The sequence below is a fragment of the Molothrus ater genome, chromosome 6 (genome assembly GCF_012460135.2).
Source record: "Molothrus ater isolate BHLD 08-10-18 breed brown headed cowbird chromosome 6, BPBGC_Mater_1.1, whole genome shotgun sequence".
NCBI lineage: Eukaryota > Metazoa > Chordata > Aves > Passeriformes > Icteridae > Molothrus > Molothrus ater.
In genome coordinates, this window is record NC_050483.2 from 8,932,407 (window position 1) to 8,953,993 (window position 21,587).

Below are 21,587 nucleotides of genomic sequence, written 5' to 3' on the forward strand. Positions count from 1 at the left end.
GGAGCTGGGACTCGGCCCCGAGCCCGCCGGGTGCGAGGGAACAGCGCTGTCACCTTCTCCGCCATCCTCGAGTGAACTGCCCGGCCCCAGGGGGAGCCCTGGGCGCGGAGCCCCCCGAGGGCTGCCAGGCTCCTGCTCCCGGCCCGCATCCAGCCCGTTCCCTGGGAGAAAGAGGGGTGGCCCGGCGCTGGCCCCCGCTGAGGTGTGTGTGTCACGACCGCAGCCAGCTGCGTCCTCTCCGCAGCCCCATAAAACGCCGAGCCCCGCGGCCAGAGCCCCTCCTGGGGACGGCGGCTCCAGAGGAGCCCGGCTGCTCTGCCAGAGCTGGAACGGAGGCTCCCACACAATCCCATCCTCCTCCTCCTCCTGGGAGGAAGGGGAGCAGCCAGTGCTCACCCCAGGGGTGGAGGAGCCAGATCCGGCTGGAGCCCGAGCCCAGGCCAAGGCAGGCCTGGAGTCCCTGGGGCTCCGTGCTGGCTGTCCCAGCACAGTCCCTACACGTGGCTGGGCCACGGAGCCCCAGCAGGGCCAGCAGCTCCTGTACCTGTACCTACAAATCCCGGATAAAAGGCATGGAGCACTCCAGCCAGGGAAAGGAGGAGGAGGAGAGGCTGTCACCATGCCCTGGAGGACGGCAGCCATGGGACAAGGGCTCTGCAATGCCTGCAATGCCCTTCCCGTTTCCCCTGCTCAGGTGCCAGCCCTGCTCTGCAGCGGGGCCCCTCGGCTCAGGCTCCGGGGCCACCGGGGCCGGGAGGAGGGACGGGGGGAGCGGCTGCTCCAGCGGCAGGCGGGAGCCGGCGGGGGGACCCTGCTGTGAGCACGACTCGAGTTCCTCACAGCCACATCCCCCCGCTCCCTCGAGGCCACGGCTCCAGAGCCTGCTGCTCCGGGCTGGCTGCGAGCACAGGCTGCTGCCCGGGCCAGTGTCACATCCCTGAGCCAGTGTCACATCCCCGGGGCAGTGTCACATCCCCAGGCCAGTGTCACACTGCTGGGCCAGTGTCACATCCCCGGGCAGTGTCACATCCCCGCAAGGGCTCATGGACGCACGGGAGCAACTGGGGCCCCTGGGAAATGTCCCTGCCCATGGCAGGGGGGTGGGATGAGGTGGGTTTTAAGGTCCCTTCCAACCCTGACCATTCTGGGATTCTGTGGACCACCCATGGATACACCTGGCTAGCCCAGAATTTAGAGTGTAGCCTCCACTGCAGAATTCTGGGACACCCCAAAAATCCATCCCTGGAAGAGCTGAATGGGGCTTGGAGCAACTTGGTCTAGTGAATGGTGTCTCTGCCCATGGCAGGGGATGGAACTGGATGAGCTTCAAAGTCCCTTCCAAGCCCAGCCATTCCATGATTACATGGGATGCCCAGCCGGCAGCACCTCCAGCATGGAGAGAGACCCTCGAGCACTAACTTACAGCATTGCTATTCCCTTGTGGAAGTGGAGATAGGGATCCCCAAATTCCCTATCCTGGGAGACAGGGATTCCCAAAACACCGGGATCTCGGGAAGCACCGGAGCAGCTCCAGGGAGTTGCAGCCCTTCCTGGGGAGCACCGTGCCCCGGGAATGCGGGAAGCGGCAAAGGGACCGGGAGGTGCGGGCAGTGCGGTGGAAGGGCAGCCTCGCCCGGGATGCTGCCGGGAATGAAGGGAGGATCAGGGTGCTGGGAGGCACAAGCACCGGGGAACGACCCCGGCAGAGCCCCAGGACGGGTCGGGAGGCCCCGGGAAGGACCCGGTGCGGGGCTGAGCGCCGGGAGCCGCGCTGAGGGGCGCGTCGAAGCCCCATTGGCTGAGCCGCACGTCGCTCCAACCGACGCCCAATAGCGCACTGTGGAAGGCGGGGCTTACCGGCGGGGCTTACCGGCGGGACTTACCGGCCCTCCTGCCGGTCACGTGAGGCCCTCGCGCCGTGCCGTCACGCGCCCCCTCAGCGTGGACCAATCGGCTGGCGGCGGGGGCGGGACGGAGCGGCGCCCCCGGCCAATGGGGAGGCGGCCTGGGAGGGCGGGCGCGGGAAGCCGGGAAGGCACCGGCGGGGCGCGGCGGGGAAGAGGCCGGAACCGCCGGGAAGGGACGGGGCAGGGGGGCTGGGGGGCACCGCTGCGAGGCCGCTGCGGAGAGACGGCACCGGCGGGGCGGGGACGGAACAACCAGCGCGGCGGGGGGAGCGGCCAGGCCGAGCGCAGCCCGCTGGGGGCGTGGCCTAGTCCGCACGCTCCGCGGAGGGGCGTGGTCTGCGGGCGGGGGCGGGGCCCGGGGGCGGGCGCGAAGGCCCCACGTGCCCGCCCGGTGCCCGTGCCGGTCCCGGTGCCGGTGCCATGAAATGTGTGATCGCCGGCGGCAACGTCAAAGGTGAGCGGGGCTGGGGGCCCGGGGAGCGCGGCGTGCCCGGGAGCCCGGCCTCACCCCCGCACCCTCTCCTTCCCAGTCCTCGGCCGGGCCGTGCACTCCCTGTCCCGCATCGGCGACGAGCTCTACCTGGAGCCCACCGAGAGTGGGGTATGCAGCACCGGGGGGCTGGCTGGGAGCTGGGGGGCAGCTGTGCCCCCCTCCCTCTGTGCGGGCAGTGCCAACACTGTGGCTGTGTCCCCAGCTGTCCCTCCGTGCTGTCAACTCCTCCCGTTCTGCCTTCGCCGCCTTCCTCTTCGCACCCCTGTTCTTCCAGCTGTACGAGCCGGGCAGCGCCGGGCCCGACACCGAGCTCTTCCGATGCAAAGTCCACATGAAGGTGCAGTGCCCTGCCCGGGCCCCCCCGAGAACTCCTTGTTGTTCCGGGGTCCCAGGCAGGTGACAGTCCCCGTATCCATCCCCACAGTCCTTCCTGGGCGTCTTCCGCTCGCTGCCCTCGCTGGAGAAGTCGGTGGGGAAATGCCTCATGCTGCTCAAGCCCCGTGCCAGCCGCCTGGTCCTGCAGCTCCACTGCAAGCACGGTGAGTACCGGCGGGGACAGGCACAGCGGGGACCTGCTGGCACCGCCTCCTGCCCTGCTGAGCCGCTGTCCCCTCTGCCACCAGGTGTCACCAAGACACACAACTTGGCCTTCCAGGAGTGCGAGCGGCTGCAGGCCGTGTTCGACACGCAGCGCTGTGCCAGCCGCCTCTGCGCCCCGGCACGGTGAGTGAGGGGGACACCGCGGGGGTGGCACTGGGGGGGTGAGGGCGGATGGAAGGAAGGACCCCGGCCAGCCCCACAGGATTTGGGGTGCTCAGCCCCCTCCTGTGCCCCTCAGGCTGCTGGCAGAGGCCGTGGTGCACTTTCCCCCGACGCTGGCTGAGGTGACACTGGGGACTGGCACCGGTGGCAAAATCAGCCTGCGGAACTACGTGGAGGATGAGGCAGGTGAGTCCTGCAGGGTAAGGGGACCCCTCCCCACCTCGGGGTGCCCTCCAGCCCCTCACCCACCCCGTTCCTCCCTCCAGAGCCGAGCAAGACGATGGTGACGGAGCTGTGGCTGGCTGAGGACGAGTTCCAGTCAGTGGCCGTGGCCCCGGGCTCCCACATCACCTTCTGCCTCAAGGAATTCCGTGTGAGTCCCCAGCCAAGCCCCCCAGCCCTGTGTCACCCCCTGGCCCCCCTCACCCTCCCCTTTGTCCCCAGGGCCTGCTGAGCTTTGCCGAGGCCTCCAACCTGCCCCTCACCATCCACTTTGACGAGCCCGGCAGGTAGGAACGGTCACCATGTCCCCACCCTGTGCCAGCCCCGTGCCTGGCACCCCCTCAGCCCCTCTGTGTCCCCAGGCCAGTGATCTTCACCCTGGATGACACTGTCCTGGAGGTTCACCTGGTGCTGGCCACCCTCTCTGATCTAGAAAGCAGCTCCCAGTCCCCTTCGACCAATGGGTGAGTCCCAGATGATCCCTCCAGCGGCCATGGGCAGGGAGCAGAGTGACCATTCCCAATCCTCTCTGTCCCCACCAGCGTGTCCCACCTGCCCGCCCCGTCAGACGACTTCGCTGACGACCTGGAGTCCTACATGGCTGCCATGGAAACCGGCGAGGGGTGCTCAGAGGGGCCCCCCAGCCCCACCTTCCCACTGCGCACCCCCCAGCCAGCCAAGAGCAAACCCCAGGAGGAGGAGGAGGAGGAGGAGGAGGAGGAAGGAGCTGTGCCAGGGACCCCCCCGCACAAGAAGGTGAGGGATGGGTGTGCCTGGGGGCAGGGGGTGGGCAGAGCCTCCTCCTGACCCCCCCATTTCTCCCACAGTTTCGCTCCCTGTTTTTTGGCTCGGTGATGACACCAGGAAGGCCTGGTCCGGCCACCACCCAGGAGGTGCTGGCGGAGGACAGCGATGGAGAAAGCTGAGCCCCCGAGTCACTGCCACCCCCAGCCTCCATCCAACCACCAGGACAGGCACCCCCCAGTGACCCATTACAAGTTTATTCCTCAAAAAATCCTCCTGCCCCCCCCTCCGCTGCCACCCCAGGGCTGGGCTCTGGGCTCCCCCCTCGCCCCAGCACTCCCTGCCCTGGGCCTGGATTTGCTTTGGTGGAGCGTGGCGGGGGGGGGGCAGGATCCTACAAATAAAAAAACGAGTCGAAAGAAAAGCGACCTGATGCTTGGGCGGGGGGCTGGGGGGCGTGGGCAGCACGGGGGCGGCTCCCAGCTCATTTCTTGGCTTTGGCAGAGTTTCGGGGAGGGGTGACGGGGCGCCCGGCGGGGTTCAGCCCGCTGAACTGCCCGTATTTGCCTTTGTTCTTGTCGGCCGGCTTCAAAATCTGCAGGCGAAGGGGGAAAGAAATCAGTGAGCTCCTGCCCTGGCTCTCCACTCCCCTGGAGGGCAGAACTCCCTGCAGCCCTCCCGGCAGGAACTGGGGGTGCTTCCCCTCCCTGGGCTCACCTGGAAAGAGCACATGAGGGTCTCATCCACGCTCATCATGGCGCCGGCGTTGTCGAACTCGCCGCAGTAGTTGGGGGCCGAGAAGAGGGTGACGAGCTGGCGCTTGGCGAAGAACTCGTAGCCGTCCTCCACCACCTGGGTGGGGGGGGGACATGGAGTTGGCAAAAATCCACCTCCCATGGCCAGTATCCACCTGCCCCGGCTAATTCCCAGTGCCCCAGGCTGAATCTCCAGCTCTCTCTACCAGGGTGAGCCACTCCCTGCCCTGCAGCGAACAGCCACCACTGGGACAAACACCCACTGCCCCAGGGCAGGTATCCATCATCCAGAGTGATTATCCAACCTCTAGGAGGAACAGCCACATCCAAGGGTGACTATTCATCCCTCCTGGGCAAATAGTTTGACATCAGAGCAAATACCCAAATCTGAGGGCAAACACCCCCAGAATTCCACCCCACACACTCCTGGGGTACACACTGCCCTTGATGGGGAAATACTCGGGGTAGAACCAGCTGGCACCCACTGGAGACCCAACCCCATGTGTCCCCAGTATCCGGGGGTCCCGCTGGTACCTGGTGTGCCCGGCAGATGAGGTCCAGGTCGTGCTTGTGCAGGAACTTGGCCACCACCTCGGCCCCGAAGGTGAAGGAGACCCCACGGTCGTTCTCCCCCCAGCCCTGCACGTCCTTGTCGGGGTCGGACCAGAGCAGGTCACAGAGCAGCCCCTGATCCGGGACATCCGTGGGCCGCATGATCCGCCGGATCTGCTCCATCGACTGCAGGTCTGGGGACAGCCCTGCGGGAAAGGGGCACCACCAGAGCTCAGCAGGGAGATCCCACCCCTCCTCCAGCCCGCCCAAATCCCTGGGAAGGGACCATTCCACCTCCGTGGCAGCAGAAGATCTTCTCATCCACGATGGCGGCAATGGGCAAACAATTGAAGCAGTCGGTGAAGGTCTTCCAGAGCTTGATGTTGTATCTTCGCTTGCCTGCAGGAGACAAAGGGGGCTTGGAGGTGATCCTGGGGACAGCCTGGGGGTGGGCAGGACATGGAAGGGCAGGAGGACACAGAGGAAGAAGGGCAGGAAGACATGGCGGGGAGGGAAGGAGCCCACAGGTGGGTCAAGTGTAGGACAGCACTGGCGCAACACCGGGAAAGGGGGAGCCCAGGGATGGCAGCAGGGTTTGGGGGACACTGCCCAGGCACTCACACTCGTCATAGAAGCCATAGATGCGGTTGATGCTGGCACACTCGTGGTTGCCCCGCAGCAGGAAGAAGTTCTCGGGGTACTTGATCTTGTAGGCGAGCAGCAGGCAGATGGTCTCCAGAGACTGCTTGCCCCGGTCCACGTAGTCCCCCAAAAACAGGTAATTGCTCTCAGGGGGGAAGCCCCCGTACTCAAAGAGCCTCAGGAGGTCGTAGTACTGCCCGTGGATGTCACCTGGGGGGGGACACAGGCCGTGAGTGGCACCCTGCAGCCCCCCACGCCACCCCAGTGCTGCCCAGCAGCCACGCAGGCCTCACCGCAGATCTTGAGGGGTGCCTCCAGCTCCAGCAGGATGGGCTGGCTCAGGAAGATCTCCCGGGATTTGAGGCACAGCCCGCGGATCTCGTTCTCCGTCAGCTGCACGTTCTTCCCCGGCCGCGACCCTTGGACTGCTCCCAGCGCAGAGAACGGGATCAGGGATCCCCAAGAGCTCGGGGACCCCCAGAGTGCCCCAGGAACCCCTGCTCTACCCGCCTCAGCTCCCTGCCCATATCCTCCCCGCCCTCCAGGCTCAGCTCCAGCCCCCAGACCCTTGGGGACACCCCCGTCCCCTCCCGTTCCCCCTCCACGGGGTACACACCCTTTGGGGACCCCCATTTCCTCCAGCCCCCTCCCGCGGGGCACAGACCCATTCGGGATCCCCCCTCACATCCCCCACGCTCTCGGGACTCATCTCCAGCTCCGCAGACCCCACAGGGACCCCCCCAAAACCCTTCCCAGACCTGACTCTCCCCCCCCAAACCACCGCGGCCTAACCCGCCCCCGCCAGGCCTAGGCCGGGGACGCCGCCGCGGCGCCGGGACGCGGCCCGAGCCGGCCCCGAGAGGTTCCCCGAGCGGAGGGAGGGCGTCCCCGGTGCTCGGGGGGCGGCGGGGGCCGCTCACCCTCCAGGAGGCGGCTGATGATGGAGTCGAGGTTGAGCTTCTCGGTGTCCGCCATGGCCGCCCGCGCGCCGCCCCGCCCCGCGCGCCCGCCCAGAGCGGCTCCGGCGCGCCTGGCGCCCCCTGATGGCCCGGAGGACACAGCGCAGCGCGGCTGCCCCGTGTCCCGCTGTCCCCGTGTCCCGTTGTCCCCGTGTCCCGTTGTCCCCGTGTCTCGTTGTCCTCCTGTCCCGCTGTCCCCGCGTCCCGCTGTCCCCTGGGCCTCGGCGTCCCAGCCCCGGAGGGGCGGGAAACGGGGACAGCATGGCGGGGGGGGCGACGGCGGTGTCACGGAGGCAGGGGGACAGCCGTGGAGAAGGGACACGCTTCGCAGGGGGACATTCCAGGCAGGGGAACATCCCGGGAAAGGTGACACCCCGGGCAAAGGGACATCCCGGGCAAAGGAACATGCCTGGAAAGGGGAACGTCCCGGGAAAAGGGATACCGCAGCAACGGGATAATCCCGGGCAAGGGGACACCGCGGGCAGAAAGCCTTCCCTGGAACGGAGAACTTCACGGGAAAGAGGACATCCCGAGAAAAGGGACATCCTGGAAAAGGGGACATCTCGGGCAAGCGAACAACCCGGGCAGGCGGACAAGGGGGTAAGGGGTAGAGTTCGGGCAAGGGGACACGGGGACAGGGGGACATGGACCCGTGTCCTGGGCCTGGGGACACAGGGCTAGAGAGGGAGAGGGAGGGGAACAGCCTCGGCACAGATAGCGGCTCCCGGGACTGCGAGGGGACAGGAGTGGACACGGAGGCAACCGGGGATCCACATCCCGGTCCTGGGAGCACAGGGACAGCCTGGGGACACGGGAGGACGCGAGGGGACAGGATGCTTGGCAGAGCCCAGGGATGTCCCCACCCGGGGGCCCCGGGGACACCGTCGGGAGCAGCACCGGGCGGTTGCCGGGAGATTGTTGCTACCCTGAGGTCCCCGGTCACACCCCGAAGGGCGGGCTCCCGCTGGGGACACGGGGGAGGGTGACACATTTGTGCCACCGCTCGTGGAGGGTGGCAGTGGCAGGGATGGGCTCATGGCTGTCCCCTGTCCTCACTGACTGTGCCCACGCCGTGCCACGCCATGCCATTCGCTGTGTCCCATTCCATGTCGTGCGGGGAGGTCGCGAATAGCTCCCAGGGCCTGCCCTGACATTTCTGCTCCGCGGTGTCAGTTTTACAGCCGGCCCCGGGTGACCCCGGGCTGGCCCCGTCCCCTACCCCCGTCTCCGTCCCTTGTCCCGCTCCCTACCCCAGTCCCTTGTTCCCGTCTCCCGACGGTGGCACCCCGGCCCCGCTGCCCCCTTCGCTCTGCCACCCCCTCCGGTGTCCCGGTCCCCTCGGTGCCCCCGGTCCCGCCCCGCCCCGCCCCGTCCGAGCAGGACAGGGCGCCGCCGCCACCGCCGGGACCGGAGCGGGCAGAGCCGCTGCTGGAGCTGCGACAGCACCGGGACCGACACCAGGAAACCCCGCCAGAGCCCGACACCGCCGAGACCGGAGCGGGCAGAGCCACGCCAGGTGCTGCAACACCAGGAGAAACCGACACCGACAGACAGACACCGACAGACACGGACAGACACCAGCACCGGCACCGCCGGTGGGTGCTGGCGGCAGCGGGGGGTGTGGGTGGGTTTGGGAGTGCCGGTGCCGGGGGGACGGGAGCAGCGGGATGGAGGTGGGGGGTGTGCGCACACCTGTGACACGGTGCAGGTGACAGCGCAGGTGACAGGTGGGTGATGATGTTCACGACACGGTGCGGGTGACAGGGCGGTGGCACGGTGCAGATTAGGGGGTCTGGGTGGCAGTGCGGGTGACAGGGTGCGGGTGGCAGGACACAGGTGACAGGTAGGTGATGTGCGTGGCAAATGCAGGTGGGTGACAGATGCAGGTGACAGTGCAGGTGACAGGGTGCCGGTGACGGTGCGGTGTCGCGGTGTGGGTGACGATGTGAGTGACAGGTGCGGGTGACAAGACCCCGGTGATGGTGCAGGTGACGGTGACGGCGTGTGGTGGGTGACAAGGGTGCACGTGACACTCCAGGTGACAATGAGAGGGTGGCAGGGTGCGGGGGTGGCGCGGGTGACAGGGAGCGGGTGACAGCGCGTGCGGGACTCTGCGGCGCGGCAGCCGCGCTGGTGGCCCCGTGCCTGCCGGTGGCGGTGACGGTGACAGTGACAGTGACGCCGCGGGCAGCTGGAACTAAGCCGGGGGACGTGCGTGCTGGCAGCTCCGCCACGCTGGGGACAGGGGGACAGGGCGGGGGGGAGGACGAGGGGCGTGCCCGGCCAGGGGACACGGGACAGGGGGACAGGAGAGCCCCGTCAGGCTGAGCCACCCCCCGGCTCCCGCTGAGGCAGCTCGCTTGTGACGGGGACAGGGACACGGACAGGGGTGCCAGCGCCTGGCGCGAGGTGGCAGAGGGGACAATGGGGCTCTGTGTCGCCTAATCCGGGGCACGGGGCCGGGGTTGGCACCCCGGGGTGGCGCGGGGGGGGTTTAAAGGCCAGACCGGCCGGTGTCCCCTGCGCCAGGCGTCCCCGAGCCCTCGTCCCCTGCGCGTTCTCAGGCCACGGCTCCCACCCCAAGGTACCGGGCGACACAGCTGTCCCAGCCTGGGGACAGCAGCAGCAGCAGCACCTCCCAGCTGGGGACGGGGGGGGGGACAGGGCGGTCCCGCGGCTGGGGCGGGCGCGGGCTTTGAGGGACCCCCGCGACTGGGTTTTGGGGGGTCCTCGTGCCACGCCACCGAGCCGTGTGTCCCCCCCCTAACGCTGTCACCGGGCACCGGGCTTGGGGACACCCTGGCTGCCAGCGGGCACCGCTCAGCTCCGTGCCTCAGTTTCCCTCTGTGCCCAGCTCTGCCGGGCACCTGCTGGGAGCGGAGGCACCCGGGGGGGTGGGAACACCCCAGTCACCGGCTCTGCACCCCCAGGGCACCTTGGCACCCCCGGGACGGGGAGGTGCCCCCGGCTGTGCTGAGCTGGCACGGGATTACACTAAGCCGGAGGTGCCGGGGCCACCGAGGCTGGCACCGAGGGGACAACCTGAGGCCACCGTGACTGGCACCAAGGGGTCAATCTGGGGCCACCAGACCTGTCAACGAGGGGACAAGCTGGGGCCACAGGGACTGGCACCGAGGGGTCAGTCTGGGGAGACTGGGACTAGCACTGAGGGGACAACGTGAAGACACCGGAGCTGGCACCGAGGTGTGCCCCAGGGAGCGTGCCAGGCTCTGGTGGGTGCCGCAGGACGGATCCCCCCACGGGAGCCGGGGCTGGGGCTCCCAGCACGGCCGGGGGTGGCCGGGGAGGGGTGGCATGTCCCCGGGAAGCCGCGCTGACTCTGCCTGTCCTTCTCTTGCAGCCCCTCTGTCACCAGGATGGTGAGTGGCCCCCGGGTGGGGGGTCCGGGCGGAGGTGGGTGCCCCATCCCGGGATCCCGGCGGTGCCGGGCACTGGCGCGGGGCAGCGGGCAGCGCGGCGTGCTGTGCCCACCCGCCGCGTGACCCCGCGGGGACAAGGGGACGCTTTGTCCCGGAGCTGGCGGCCCCGGCGGCTGGCACTGCTGCCCCGCTGTCCCCGAGGCGCTGGCGCCGTGCCCGGCGCCCGCAGCCCCCCAGCACCCCCACGCCCCCACCCCACGGGTGGGCAGCGGCTCCCGCCGTGCCCCGTGCCAGCCCCCCGGTGCCTACCCCGTGCCCACCCGGGTTCCGTCCGTGTGCCAGCTCCGCGCCGAACCCGTGACAGCCCCGTGACAGCCCCTTAACCCCACGCCAGCCCCAGAGCACCCCCTTACCCCCGTGCCAGCCCCGTGCCAGCCCTGTCCCTGCTCCCGCAGCTCTCGACGTCCCAGGCGAGCCCGGAGCGGGTGCCCAGCCCGGAGGAGCAGGAGTGGGCAGGGCCCGAGGCGCTGTGCCCGGGCTGGCTGGAGGACGAGGCCCCCGATGGCGAAGTGCCCGGGGACAGCGGGGACCCTGACGATGCCACCCAGGCCTACGAGCGGCTCCAGAGCGCCCTGTGCCAGGAGGGGCTGCCCCCCACGCTGGACTGCTCCACAGAGCCCCGCACGGGTTGGGGACACGGGGGGCACCGTGCCAGGCTGGGGACACGGGGGTGGCAGGGACAGTGATGGGGGAACAGTACCAGGCTGGGGACACGGGGGTGGCAGGAACAGTGATGGGGGAACGGTGCCAGGCTGGGGACACGGGGGTGGCAGGAACAGTGATGTGGGTGCAATGCCAGGCTGGGATAGGGGGTGGCAGGGACAGTGTTATGGGCTTGGTGCCAGGCTGGAGGCATGGGGGTGGCAGGGACAGTGATGTGGGCGTGGTGCCAGGCTGGGGACACGGGGGTGGCAGGGATAAGGGTGGCAATGGGGATGCGGTGCCAGGCTAGGGACACAGGGGGTCTGGGGGCTCCCAGCCACACTGGGGTGCCCCGGGCAGGGTGGCGCCAGGGTCCCCATCCCGGCGCTGTTAACCCTTCCCTTCCCGGCAGGATTTGGCCCGCTGGACATGACCGTTTGCATCCTGGGCTCGCCCACCCCCTTCCTGCCCGTCCTGCTGGAGGGTGGCACCCGCTGCCCAGGTGGGTGCCATCCCCTTGTCCCCAAACCCGCCTGTGCTGCCTGACCCGCACTGTGAGGGAAACTGAGGCAGGGGAGCAGGGTGGCAGCAGCCCCCTGTGTCCCGTTAATCCCAGTACACACCAGTTCAGCAGCAAGCGCCCACCCTCCCCCCAGCACCACCCCATGGGGGGCAGTTTGGGACAGGAGGTGCGGGGTGCCCGCCGCCCACCGCCGTGCCCACCCGCAGGTGCCATGGTGCTGTGCCTGTCCCCCTCCTGGGCCAGCCGGGTGCCATCGGAGTCGTGCCCGGGCGCCTGGTCCCTGCTGCTCTCCCGGGGCGTCTCCTTCAAGGTGGGAGGGCACAGCGCCCTAGAGACCTTCGTGCCACCCCGCCGCGCCAACTACGTGACGGGCACCTTCGCGCCGGGGGACTCTGAGGGCGGCTGGGTGGGCGAGCTGGCCCGTGACCTCGACTGCCCCACGGGGGGCTCGGTGCCGCTCGCCCACCGCCTCGAGGACACGCTGGTCACCCGCTGGGTGCTGGCGGCTCGGGCCAACCTGCCCGTGCCCCCCACGCTGGCCTTCGTCCTGGGGACCAGGGGGGACCTGCCCGCCCAGCCCGCGGCCCCCGGGGTGAGGCTGGTGCGGCTGCAGGACCCCCAGGGCCAGCAGAGCCTGGTGCAGGAGGAGGTGGGCGCCTTCCTGGGGGGCACCGCCATGGAGCCCTACGGCCAGGTGGGCACGGCAGGGCGGGCGGTGCTGGTGGCGCCAGGTGGCGCTGGGGGACATCGAGAAGCACGGGGTGGGGTGGCTGTGAGGGTGGCAACCAGGTGGCACTGGGGGGGTGCAGGTGGTGGGGTGGCAAAGGTGACACGGGCGGGCCGGCTGGCTGCCGGGGTGGCAGCAGGTGGCCCGGGGTGACACGGAGGTGCACGCAGGTGGTGGTGCGGCCGGCGGGGTGGCGGTGGCGGGGGACAGGCACCAGCAGCACCCACAGGAAGGAGGAGGGGGTGGCGGTGGCGCAGGCGGTGGGTGCCCGGCTCCGGGGGCTGACGGAGGAGGACAGCGTCCTGCTGGAGGCCATGGTGCCCACCGCCCGCCTGCCCGTGCCCCCCCCACGTAAGGCCCCCGCCCTCGGGCGCCCACCACCCTGGGAGGGGGGGGAAGAGACTCCCGGGATCCCACGGGTCCCTGCAGCTGTGCCGGCCACGTGTCTGTGCCCTGGGGCGGGTGGGTGGGGGCCATCGGGGTGCCCAAATTACTGGGGTCCTGGGGGAGGGCACGAGGGTCACCCTGAAGAGCCCACAGTCCCCTGGGTTAGGGTTTGGGGGACAGTTTGCCACCTTGGACCCCCACAGACCCATGGGGAGAGGTGGGGAAGGTCACCCTGGACTTCCATGGTCCCCTGTAGTGGGAGGGAAAGTCACCCTGGAGCCCCACGGTCCCCCGGGGCTGGGCAGGGTGTTAGGGTGACCCCCTCTGACTCCCGACAGTCCCGTGGGGCTGGGGATGACAGTGGCGATGCTGTACCCCTCACTCCCTGGGGCTGGGCTTGGCCGGGGCCACCGCGGTGCCGCAGGGAGTCCCAAAAGGCCCCGGAGGAGGGCGAGGGGGAGGTGGGGCAGGGCGGCCCCGTCCCCGCATGGCGGCCGTGCCTGCCCTGTCCCTTGCCCCCCAGGCAGCCCAGCCCCGCGGCTGCCCATGGCCCTGCGCATCTGCACCCTCGTCTGCAGGTCCTGGGGGGACCGGCCCCAGCTCTGCCAGGTACGGCGTGTCCCCACACCCTGGTGGCTCTGTGTGTCCCCAGCCTACGATGGCAGTCTTGCGCCCAGGCTGTAGTAATCTGTGTGCTATGCCCTGTGTGCCTGTCCGTGTCCACATGCCCTGGTGGCCCTGGGTGTCCCCAGGACTGCTGGCCATCCACATCCCTGCCTTGGGTCATTGTGTCACCCCACGTCCCTACGCCCTGGCGGCAGCTGCATCCCCAAGCTATGGGCTGGCAGCCAATGTCCCCGTACCCTGGTGGCAGCCGGTGTCCCCACACACGCGTGGGTGTCGCCGTGTCCCCACACACAGGTGGCCTGCGCCGTGGGACGCGCGGAGAGCCCGGTGCGTCACGGCGCGGCGCTGCCCCAGGGCCTGGACTCCAGCCTGCAGCAGTGGGGGGTGGCGGCCCCCAGCCAGCGACAGGCGCTGGCCACGCGGCTGCGGGAGGCCACCGAGGCCGCCGCGGCCGCCCTGATGGCCAGCGAGGCCGAGCTGAGCCCGCGGCAGCGCGGCGGCGGCCGGGCCCGCACCGACATCCTGGGTGAGCAGGGCGCGGGGGACGCCGTCGGTGCCCGCGGTCACCGCGCGGTGCTGAGCGTCGTGTCACCGTCCCCAGGCGTGGATTTCCTGCTGGCGTGCGTAGATGAGACGCTGGAGCTGGTGGCGCTGGCCACGAACGGGCAGCGGTGCCTGGAGACGTGCGCGCTGGCCGAGGCCATGGGGCGCGGCGTGGGCGAGCCCCGCGGGGATTTGCCGCGGCTGCTGGCCGAGGCCATGCTGCACCGGGCGCAGCGCCACCTGGTCGAGGGCAAGGACATCCTGCTCATCGGGGCCGGCGGCGTCAGCAAGAGCTTCGTGTGGGAGGCGGCCCGCGACTACGGGCTGAAGGTGAGGGGCCCGGGGCGCCAGCGGGCTCGGGGCGGCACAGCCGCGGGCCCGGGGCCGGCCGCCCCCCCGGTGACGCCTCTCCGGGGCCGCAGATCCACCTGGTGGAGTCGGACCCGGAGCACTTCGCGGCGGGGCTGGTGCAGACCTTCCTGCCCTACGACAGCCGGGAGCACCGGCGCGACGAGGAGCACGCGGAGCGGGTGCTGGAGCTGCTGCGCTCCCGGGGGCTGCGGCCCCACGCCTGCCTCTCCTACTGGGACGACTGCGTGGTGCTGGCGGCCCTGGTGTGCCAGGGGCTGGGGCTCCGCGGCCCCGCGCCCGCCGCCGTGCGGGTGGCCAAGCAGAAGAGCCGCACGCACCGGCACCTGCAGCGCTGCCGCCGCGGCCGCCCGCCGCCCGCCGCCTTCGCCGTGCCCTGCCGCCGCCTGCGGAGCCACGGCGACGTGGAGCGGGCGGCGGGCGCCGTGCCCTTCCCCGCCGTGGCCAAGCTGGAGTTCGGCGCGGGCGGCGTGGGCGTGCGGCTGGTGGAGAACGCCGGGCAGTGCCACGCTCACGCCGCCCGCCTCTGGAGGGACCTGCGCGACGACGCCGACCACCCGGGCATCGGGCTGGGCTGGGGCAACGCCATGCTGCTCATGGAGTACGTGCCGGGCACCGAGCACGACGTGGACCTGGTGGTCTTCGAGGGGCGGCTGCTGGGCGCCTGGGTGTCGGACAACGGCCCCACGCGTGTCCCCGCCTTCCTGGAGACGGCGGCCTGCCTGCCCTCCTGCCTGCCCGCCGACCGGCAGGCGCAGCTGGTGCGGGCGGCGCTGCAGTGCTGCCGGGCGTGCGGGCTGCGCGACGGCGTCTTCAACGTGGAGCTCAAGCTGGGCCCGGCGGGGCCGCGCCTGCTGGAGATCAACCCCCGCATGGGGGGCTTCTACCTGCGCGACTGGATCCGCGAGGTCTACGGCCCCGACCTGCTGCTGGCCGCCGTGCTGGTGGCGCTGGGAGTGCCGCCCGTGCTGCCCGCCCGCCCCGCGCCCCGCACGCACCTGGCCGGGGTGATGTGCCTGGCCTCGGAGCACGGCCCGAGCCTGGCGGGCGGCGGGGGCATGGAGGCTCTGCGGGAGCTGCACGGCCGCGGGCTCGTCCGCCTCAACCGGCTCTTCGAGGAGCCCGAGGGGGCCGGCGAGTACGAGGAGCCGCTGCTGAGCGTGGCGTGCGCCGGGGCCACGCTGGCCGAGGCCTGCGAGCGCCTGCTGGGGCTCTGCCAGGGGCTGGGCATCGACTCCCCGCGATATCCCGTGGAGCATTTCTTGTCCCACTTCAAATAGCGCCGGGCAGGCAGCGGGGAGAGCGGGGGAATGGGTGCCCCGGCACAGCCGGCACCAGCTCCCGCCGCCCCGCCGCCCCTCCCTGGCATCCCCCCGGCACCCCGTCCCGCTGTCCCCCCATCCCCTGGCCTGGCACACCATGTCCTGGCACCCCCGTACCGCCCTGCATCCCAGGCACCTGTCCTGCTACCCCATTGCCTGGCATTCCCCTTCATCCTGGCACTCCATCCCCTGGCATCCCCTCGCCCCCCTGGCAGCCCATCCCCTGGCATCCTGAAACCCCATCTCCTGGCACCCCCCACTATTCTGACACCCCAATCCCCGGCATCGCCCATGTCCTGGCACCACATTCCCTGGCATCCCTGTCCATCCTGGCACTTCATCCTCACACTGACACCCTTCGTCCTAAGATTCCCGCTCTCCCAGTCCAGACACCTCATCCTCCTGCCCTAGCATCCCGTTCCCTGTTTCCCAACACCCTTCCCTGTCCCCCCTGCCCTGTCCCTACAGTCTGTACCCCCTGTCCCTGAAGCTGGGGGTCTGTCCCATGCCTGGGGACACACAGGGGCACACTGTCCCCTGCTGTCCCCGTGCCACCCCCAGGGTGGGGCAGCCAGGACCCCCGAGGCAGCCAGGCCACCCCATGAGAGCAGCAGGTGAAGCGCGAGGTGTGTTGGCACCTGCTGTCATGGGGAGACCCCACAGTAACAAACCACTATGGGGAGGGAGACCCCATAATGACAACGAATCATTGGGACATCCCATAATAACAAAGAAATGTGGCAAGACCCCACAATAACACACCAGCAAGGGGAGACCCCACAGTAACAGACTGAGGTGGGGAGACCCCACAATGACCCCCTGGAAGGGAAGACCCTACAATAACAAAGGGGGAGAACCCACAGTAACAAACCTGTGCTTAGGGGAGACCCTACAACAGCATACACTGAAAGGGAGACCCTACAATAACAAACTGGCTTGGGGAGACCCTGCAATGATAGACTCGCACCAGGGGACCCTACAGCAACAGAGGGGCACCCAGGGATTCCCTGGAGCAGCTCAGAAAATCCTCGGGAAGGCTTGTGTGATGTGATATAGGGCTGTCACTGGGGAGGCCCTACAGTAACACCAGTGACCCCACACTAACACCCAGCCCCTGTAATGCCCGAGATCCTACAGCAACACCAGGCACCCCACACTAACACAGAGCCCTGCAGTGCTCCTGACCCTATAATAACAGCAGAGATCCTACAATAACACCCACATCCTACAGCCCTCACGACTCTACAATAACACCAGAGATCCTACAATAACACAGAGCCCCTGTAGTGCCTTGGAGCCTGCAATAACACACAGACACTGTAGTGCCTGAAACCCTCCAACAAACCCCAGTCCCTGCAGTGCCCCTGACCCTACAATAACATCCACGACCCTACAATAACACCAGAGACCCTACACCAACACGCAGCCCCCGCAGTAGCAGCAGTGACCCCACAACCACCCCAGTGACCCCACAATAACCCTGGCGCCCCGCAGCCCCACTCGTGCCCCCCAACCCCGCGGAAACCCCGGCCGGGATCTCCACGTGAGGTCACCGGGGTGTCCCCCTCTCTTCCTGCCCCTCCTCTGACGTCAGCGCGGCGCCGCTGACGTCAGCGCGGCGCAGGGGGCGTGGCGGGCCGGGGTCCCCAGTAAAGGCTGTGAGCGGCCGCGCTGTCTCTGTCATGTTCCTGCGCCACCCCCGGCGACCCCCGTGCCCGTGTCCCCCGCGCTGGGGATACCCCGGTGACGCGCTCGGGGGCGTGGCCGTGGGTGGGGCGTGGCCGTGGGCGTGGCCAGCGCGGCGGGTTCCCCGGGGTCCCGATAAGGCGGTGTCACGGGGGCGTGGCGGGGGCGTGGCCGCGCTGGGGGCGTGGGCATCGGGGCGGGTCCCCGGGGGTCCCGGCGCGGCGCCGTCATGGCGGGGGTGTTCGACATCGACCTGGAGACCGAGGAGGGCAGCGACGGGGACGAGCCTGAGCTGGGCGCCGTGAGCCGGCAGCGGGGCGCGGGGGGGCACCGGGGCTGCCACCGGCACCGGGGCTGGGGCGGGGGGCGCCGCGGGGACGGGGGGCACCGGCAGCGGGACGGGCGGTGGAGGCGGCGAGCGGCACCGGGACGCGGTGGGGACGGGATCGGGGGTGTCGGGGTGGCGTGGGGTCCGCTCGGTGCCGGGAACGGCGGGCAGGGGCTTGGGGGGACAGCGGCAGGGCAGTGACAGGGGTCCCGCCGGTGGCGGGACAGGGGTGCAGCCGGGCTGTCCGCGGGACGGGGCGCCGGGGCACCGGGGGCAGCCGCGGATCCCGGGCGGGCAGCGGGCGGCTCCCGCTGGGCAGGGCCCGGCCTCGGCCCCAAAACATCCGGCTGGGCCGGCTCGGCGCTGCCTCGCCCCGCGCTGCCGCGTCCTGCCCGCGTCCTGCCCGCGTCCTGCTCGCGTCCTGCCCTTGCCGTACCCGTGTCCTGCCTGCCGTGTCCCCTCCTTGCCATGTGTCCCCTCCCTGCCGTGGGTCCTCTCTGTGCTGTGTCTCCCCTCCATGCCATATGTCCCCTCCCTGCCATGCGTCCCCTGCCCACCTCTGACCGCGAGTTCCCTCCCGCAGGAGATGGAGCTGGAGCCCCGGGGAAACGGCCTGGAGTAAGTGGGGGACAGCCTGCGGGGGGGGTGTGCAGACAGGGGACAGCCTGGGTGTGCAGACAGGCGACAGGCAGGGGGCTGTCCCCGCTCACCCCCTCTCTCGCCAGGCCGGTGGGACACTATGAAGAGATCGAGATTTCCGAGAGCAGTGTCAACAATGGCCCCGAGCACATCGGCCCGCACTGCTTCGAGCTGCTCCGCGTCCTGGGCAAGGGCGGCTACGGCAAGGTGGGGACACGGCCGGGCCGGGGACCTCTGAGGGGACTCCGGTGCTCCCCAACAGCGTTCCCAACCTTCCCTGCCCGTCCTTCCAGGTGTTCCAGGTGCGCAAAGTGCAGGGCACCAACACGGGCAAGATCTTTGCCATGAAGGTCCTGAAGAAGGTAGGGGCGCCCTGGCCCCCCCAGCCCCCCCGGGGACCCCCCCCCGCTCACCGCCTCCCCCCCAGGCCAAGATCGCCTGCAACGCCAAGGACACGGCGCACACCCGGGCCGAGAGGAACATCCTGGAGGCCGTCAAGCACCCCTTCATCGTCGACCTCATCTACGCCTTCCAGACGGGCGGCAAGCTCTACCTCATCCTGGAGTGCCTCAGCGGTGCGGGCGGGCTCGGGGCAGCCGGGGGCTACTCCAGGGGTGGCTGCAAATTGTCCCAGGGGGGGCTCTAGGGCTTCCAGGAATGGCTCAGGGTATCCAGGGATGGTTAAAGCGTGATCTGTGGTGGCTGCAGTGTCCAGGAATGGCTCAGGGTATCCAGGGATGGTTAAAGCATGACCTGGGGTGGCTACAGTGTCCAGGGAGCGCGTCCTGGAATGCCTCAGGGTGTCCAGGGATGGTTAAAGTGTGACCTGGGGTGGCTACAGTGTCCAGGGAGGGCTTCCAGGAATGGCTCAGGGTATCCAGGGATGGTTAAAGCGTGATCTGCGGTGGCTGCAGTGTCCAGGAGTGGCTCAGGGTATCCAGGGATGGTTAAAGGGTGATCTGCGGTGGCTGCAGTGTCCAGGGGTGGCTCAGGGGGTGCAGGGATGGTTAAAGTGGGACCTGGGGTGGCTACAGTGTCCAGGAATGGCTCAGGGTGTCCAGGGATGGTTAAAGTGGGACCTGGGGTGGCTACAGTGTCCAGGGAGGGTGTCCAAGGTTGGCTCAGGGGGTTCTGGGGTGGTTTAAAGGTGTCCCAGGATGGCTCAGATGTTCCCAGGAGTGATTAAGGAGTTTCCAGGGATGGCTCAGGAGAGTCCCTCTTGGGCTCTTTATGCAGGTGGAGAGCTCTTCATGCAGCTGGAGCGGGAAGGGATCTTCCTGGAGGACACTGCCTGGTAGGGATGAGGTGGTGGTGGTGGTGGGTGTGGTTGGGGTGGGCACCCCGACATGGCTCACAGCCACCCCGATCCCACTGCAGCTTCTACCTGAGCGAGATCACGCTGGCCCTGGGTCACCTGCATTCCCATGGGATCATCTACCGGGACCTTAAGCCAGAGAATATCATGCTCAATAGCCAAGGTGGGTTTCGGGGGGCAAACTGGGGAGCCTGGGGGGTTCTCTGGGGGCAGTGCTGACCCCCCCATGTCCCTCAGGTCACATCAAGCTGACGGACTTCGGGCTATGCAAGGAGTCCATCCACGACGGGGCTGTCACCCACACCTTCTGCGGCACCATCGAGTACATGTGAGGTGGATGCAGCACTGGGGGGAATTTGGGGGGGTCTGTCCTGGCCCCTCCATTCGCTCAGGGCCCCCCCTGCACCCCCCAGGGCCCCCGAGATCCTGGTGCGGAGCGGGCACAACCGGGCGGTGGACTGGTGGAGCCTGGGCGCCCTGATGTACGACATGCTCACCGGATCGGCAAGTGCCACCGCTGCTCCCTCCCTCCTCCCTGGCGACTGGGGGGGCATCCCGGGGTGACCCCGAGCCTTCCTGGCCGCCTGGCTCTTCATGGCCCCCCCGTGCCCCCCACAGCCACCGTTCACCGCCGAGAACCGCAAGAAGACCATCGACAAGATCCTCAAGGGGAAGCTGGTGCTGCCGCCCTACCTGACACCCGACGCTCGTGACCTCCTCAAGAAGGTGCCCCCCACCCCCCAAAATTCCCTCCCCCACCTTTATTCATGTAGGTCCTCCCCCCATTCCCATCTCCATCCCCGTTTCTCTTCCAGTTCCTGAAGCGGAACCCCAGCCAGAGGGTTGGGGGGGGCCCCGGTGACGCGGCTGATGTGCAGGTACAGGGGTGGGTGGGGATGGGAGGGGTGCCAGGGGACACCCCCCAAATGCTGCCTGACACCCCCAAACCCCACAGAAACAGCCTTTCTTCCGCCACATCAACTGGGAGGACCTGCTGGCACGCAGGCTGGACCCCCCCTTCAAACCCTGCCTGGTATGGGGGGCCGAGGGGGGAGGCTGGCAATGTTTTTTGGGGGGCCCCGTGGGAGCAGCTGCCGTGTTCCGTGTTCCCCGCAGCAGTCGGAGGAGGACGTGAGCCAGTTCGACACCCGCTTCACCCGCCAGACCCCCGTGGACAGCCCTGACGACGCTGCCATCAGCGAGAGCGCCAACCAGGCCTTCCTGGTAGGGGGGCACAGCCCCGGGGGGGACCCCTGGCATGACCAGGATCCCCCCGTGACACCCCCAAACCCACAGGGCTTCACCTACGTGGCCCCCTCGGTGCTGGAGAGCATCAAGGAGGGGTTCTCCTTCCAGCCCAAGGTGCGCTCCCCCCGCCGCCTCAACAGCAGCCCCCGCACCCCTGTCAGGTATTGGGGCACAGGGGGTGCCTGGGGTGGGGGGGCTTTGGGATGGAGGCGCTTTGGGATGGGGGTTTCAGGGTGGGCAACAGGGGACAGTGCTGGGGGTGCAGTGGGGGGGCTCAACCTGTCCCATCCTGGGGGTACAGAGAGGCTGTGGGGCAGTGGGGTGAGCGTTTGGGGTGCTTTGGGGTGAGGGAATCAGGGTGGGCCCCAAGGGGTGGAGGAGGAGTAGGGGAGGTCCATGGAATATGGGGGGAGTTGGGGCCTCCAGGGGTGGGGAAGGAGCTCTGTGGGCACTGGCTGCCCCCCCACTCACCCCCTCCCGTGTCCCCCCCAGCCCTGTGAAGTTCTCCCCCTTCGAGGCGTTCAAGCCGGTGGCCCCAGGCGACCCCATGGAGCTGGGGCCCCCCCAGGCCCCCCCGCCCGAGGGCACGGCCCCCCTGCCCATCAAACCCTCGGGCGGGGCCAAGAAGCAGAAGGGGGGCCGGGGACGGGTGCCCAGGTAGGGGTGGGGAGGGTGGGGGGTTCTGGGGGGGGCCTGGTGCTCCCCACGGGGTGGGGGGAACCCCACGGTGCTGCCTGTGCTCTGGGGGGCTCGTC

The 21,587-nt window shown here is 69.2% G+C and overlaps 4 protein-coding genes across 6 annotated transcripts; 3 read left to right on the forward strand and 1 right to left on the reverse strand.

Moving 5' to 3' along the window:
- The first annotated feature begins 2,138 nt into the window (after positions 1 to 2,138).
- RAD9A (RAD9 checkpoint clamp component A) lies at positions 2,139 to 4,552 on the forward strand. Its single transcript, XM_036384867.2, has 11 exons — positions 2,139 to 2,361; positions 2,438 to 2,508; positions 2,603 to 2,737; positions 2,825 to 2,939; positions 3,024 to 3,123; positions 3,239 to 3,348; positions 3,429 to 3,535; positions 3,607 to 3,671; positions 3,747 to 3,848; positions 3,927 to 4,140; positions 4,212 to 4,552. The coding sequence occupies exons 1-11, from the start codon at positions 2,328 to 2,330 to the stop codon at positions 4,308 to 4,310; spliced, it is 1,152 nt and encodes a 383-aa protein (XP_036240760.1). The 5' UTR covers positions 2,139 to 2,327; the 3' UTR covers positions 4,311 to 4,552.
- On the reverse strand, positions 4,370 to 7,076 carry PPP1CA (protein phosphatase 1 catalytic subunit alpha). The gene is made up of 7 exons (XM_036384868.1): positions 6,998 to 7,076; positions 6,371 to 6,502; positions 6,057 to 6,287; positions 5,730 to 5,834; positions 5,418 to 5,641; positions 4,846 to 4,980; positions 4,370 to 4,723 (listed from the first exon to the last, which is right to left on the reverse strand). Exons 1-7 carry the CDS (start codon positions 7,050 to 7,052, stop codon positions 4,613 to 4,615), a joined length of 993 nt encoding a protein of 330 aa, XP_036240761.1. The 5' UTR covers positions 7,053 to 7,076; the 3' UTR covers positions 4,370 to 4,612.
- A 1,353-nt stretch (positions 7,077 to 8,429) lies between these two features.
- Positions 8,430 to 17,283, forward strand: CARNS1 (carnosine synthase 1). 2 transcript variants are annotated; one of them, XM_036384702.2, is made up of 10 exons: positions 8,430 to 8,631; positions 10,398 to 10,416; positions 10,872 to 11,103; positions 11,531 to 11,620; positions 11,848 to 12,335; positions 12,539 to 12,719; positions 13,279 to 13,364; positions 13,677 to 13,908; positions 13,984 to 14,255; positions 14,348 to 17,283. In XM_036384702.2, the coding sequence occupies exons 2-10, from the start codon at positions 10,414 to 10,416 to the stop codon at positions 15,572 to 15,574; spliced, it is 2,811 nt and encodes a 936-aa protein (XP_036240595.1). In that variant the 5' UTR covers positions 8,430 to 8,631; positions 10,398 to 10,413; the 3' UTR covers positions 15,575 to 17,283. The 2 variants fall into 2 exon arrangements, with proteins under 2 accessions (XP_036240595.1, XP_054371232.1); XM_054515257.1 differs by lacking the exon at positions 8,430 to 8,631 and adding an exon at positions 9,573 to 9,620.
- RPS6KB2 (ribosomal protein S6 kinase B2) lies at positions 17,279 to 21,493 on the forward strand. Of its 2 annotated transcripts, none has more exons than XM_036384701.1 (15): positions 17,279 to 17,359; positions 18,214 to 18,248; positions 18,356 to 18,476; positions 18,563 to 18,631; positions 18,697 to 18,844; positions 19,506 to 19,563; positions 19,647 to 19,747; positions 19,822 to 19,912; positions 19,998 to 20,088; positions 20,203 to 20,310; positions 20,400 to 20,462; positions 20,540 to 20,617; positions 20,701 to 20,808; positions 20,881 to 20,993; positions 21,325 to 21,493. In XM_036384701.1, exons 2-15 carry the CDS (start codon positions 18,217 to 18,219, stop codon positions 21,491 to 21,493), a joined length of 1,350 nt encoding a protein of 449 aa, XP_036240594.1. In that variant the 5' UTR covers positions 17,279 to 17,359; positions 18,214 to 18,216. The 2 variants fall into 2 exon arrangements, with proteins under 2 accessions (XP_036240594.1, XP_036240593.1); XM_036384700.2 differs by lacking the exon at positions 17,279 to 17,359 and adding an exon at positions 17,482 to 17,603.
- Positions 21,494 to 21,587: the final 94 nt, after the last annotated feature.

What these genes read in the sequence shown, in the direction of transcription:
- RAD9A (XM_036384867.2), top strand. Translation starts at nt 2,328, where the DNA reads ATGAAATGTGTGATCGCCGGCGGCAACGTCAAAG. An exon ending in GATGCAAAGTCCACATGAAG is followed by an intron (nt 2,738 to 2,824) that starts GTGCAGTGCCCT and finishes CCATCCCCACAG; the next exon opens with TCCTTCCTGGGCGTCTTCCG. An exon ending in CTACGTGGAGGATGAGGCAG is followed by an intron (nt 3,349 to 3,428) that starts GTGAGTCCTGCA and finishes TCCTCCCTCCAG; the next exon opens with AGCCGAGCAAGACGATGGTG.
- RPS6KB2 (XM_036384700.2), top strand. Translation starts at nt 17,532, where the DNA reads ATGGCGGGGGTGTTCGACATCGACCTGGAGACCGAGGAGGGCAGCGAC. An exon ending in TGCGGCACCATCGAGTACAT is followed by an intron (nt 19,913 to 19,997) that starts GTGAGGTGGATG and finishes TGCACCCCCCAG; the next exon opens with GGCCCCCGAGATCCTGGTGC. An exon ending in GCGCCAACCAGGCCTTCCTG is followed by an intron (nt 20,809 to 20,880) that starts GTAGGGGGGCAC and finishes CCAAACCCACAG; the next exon opens with GGCTTCACCTACGTGGCCCC.
- PPP1CA (XM_036384868.1), bottom strand. Translation starts at nt 7,052, where the DNA reads ATGGCGGACACCGAGAAGCTCAACCTCGACTCCATCATCAGCCGCCTC. An exon ending in GGCACCCCTCAAGATCTGCG is followed by an intron (nt 6,288 to 6,370) that starts GTGAGGCCTGCG and finishes GTCCCCCCCCAG; the next exon opens with GTGACATCCACGGGCAGTAC. An exon ending in CTATGGCTTCTATGACGAGT is followed by an intron (nt 5,835 to 6,056) that starts GTGAGTGCCTGG and finishes TGTCTCCTGCAG; the next exon opens with GCAAGCGAAGATACAACATC.
- CARNS1 (XM_036384702.2), top strand. An exon ending in CTCCACAGAGCCCCGCACGG is followed by an intron (nt 11,104 to 11,530) that starts GTTGGGGACACG and finishes CCTTCCCGGCAG; the next exon opens with GATTTGGCCCGCTGGACATG. An exon ending in CCCGCGACTACGGGCTGAAG is followed by an intron (nt 14,256 to 14,347) that starts GTGAGGGGCCCG and finishes CCGGGGCCGCAG; the next exon opens with ATCCACCTGGTGGAGTCGGA.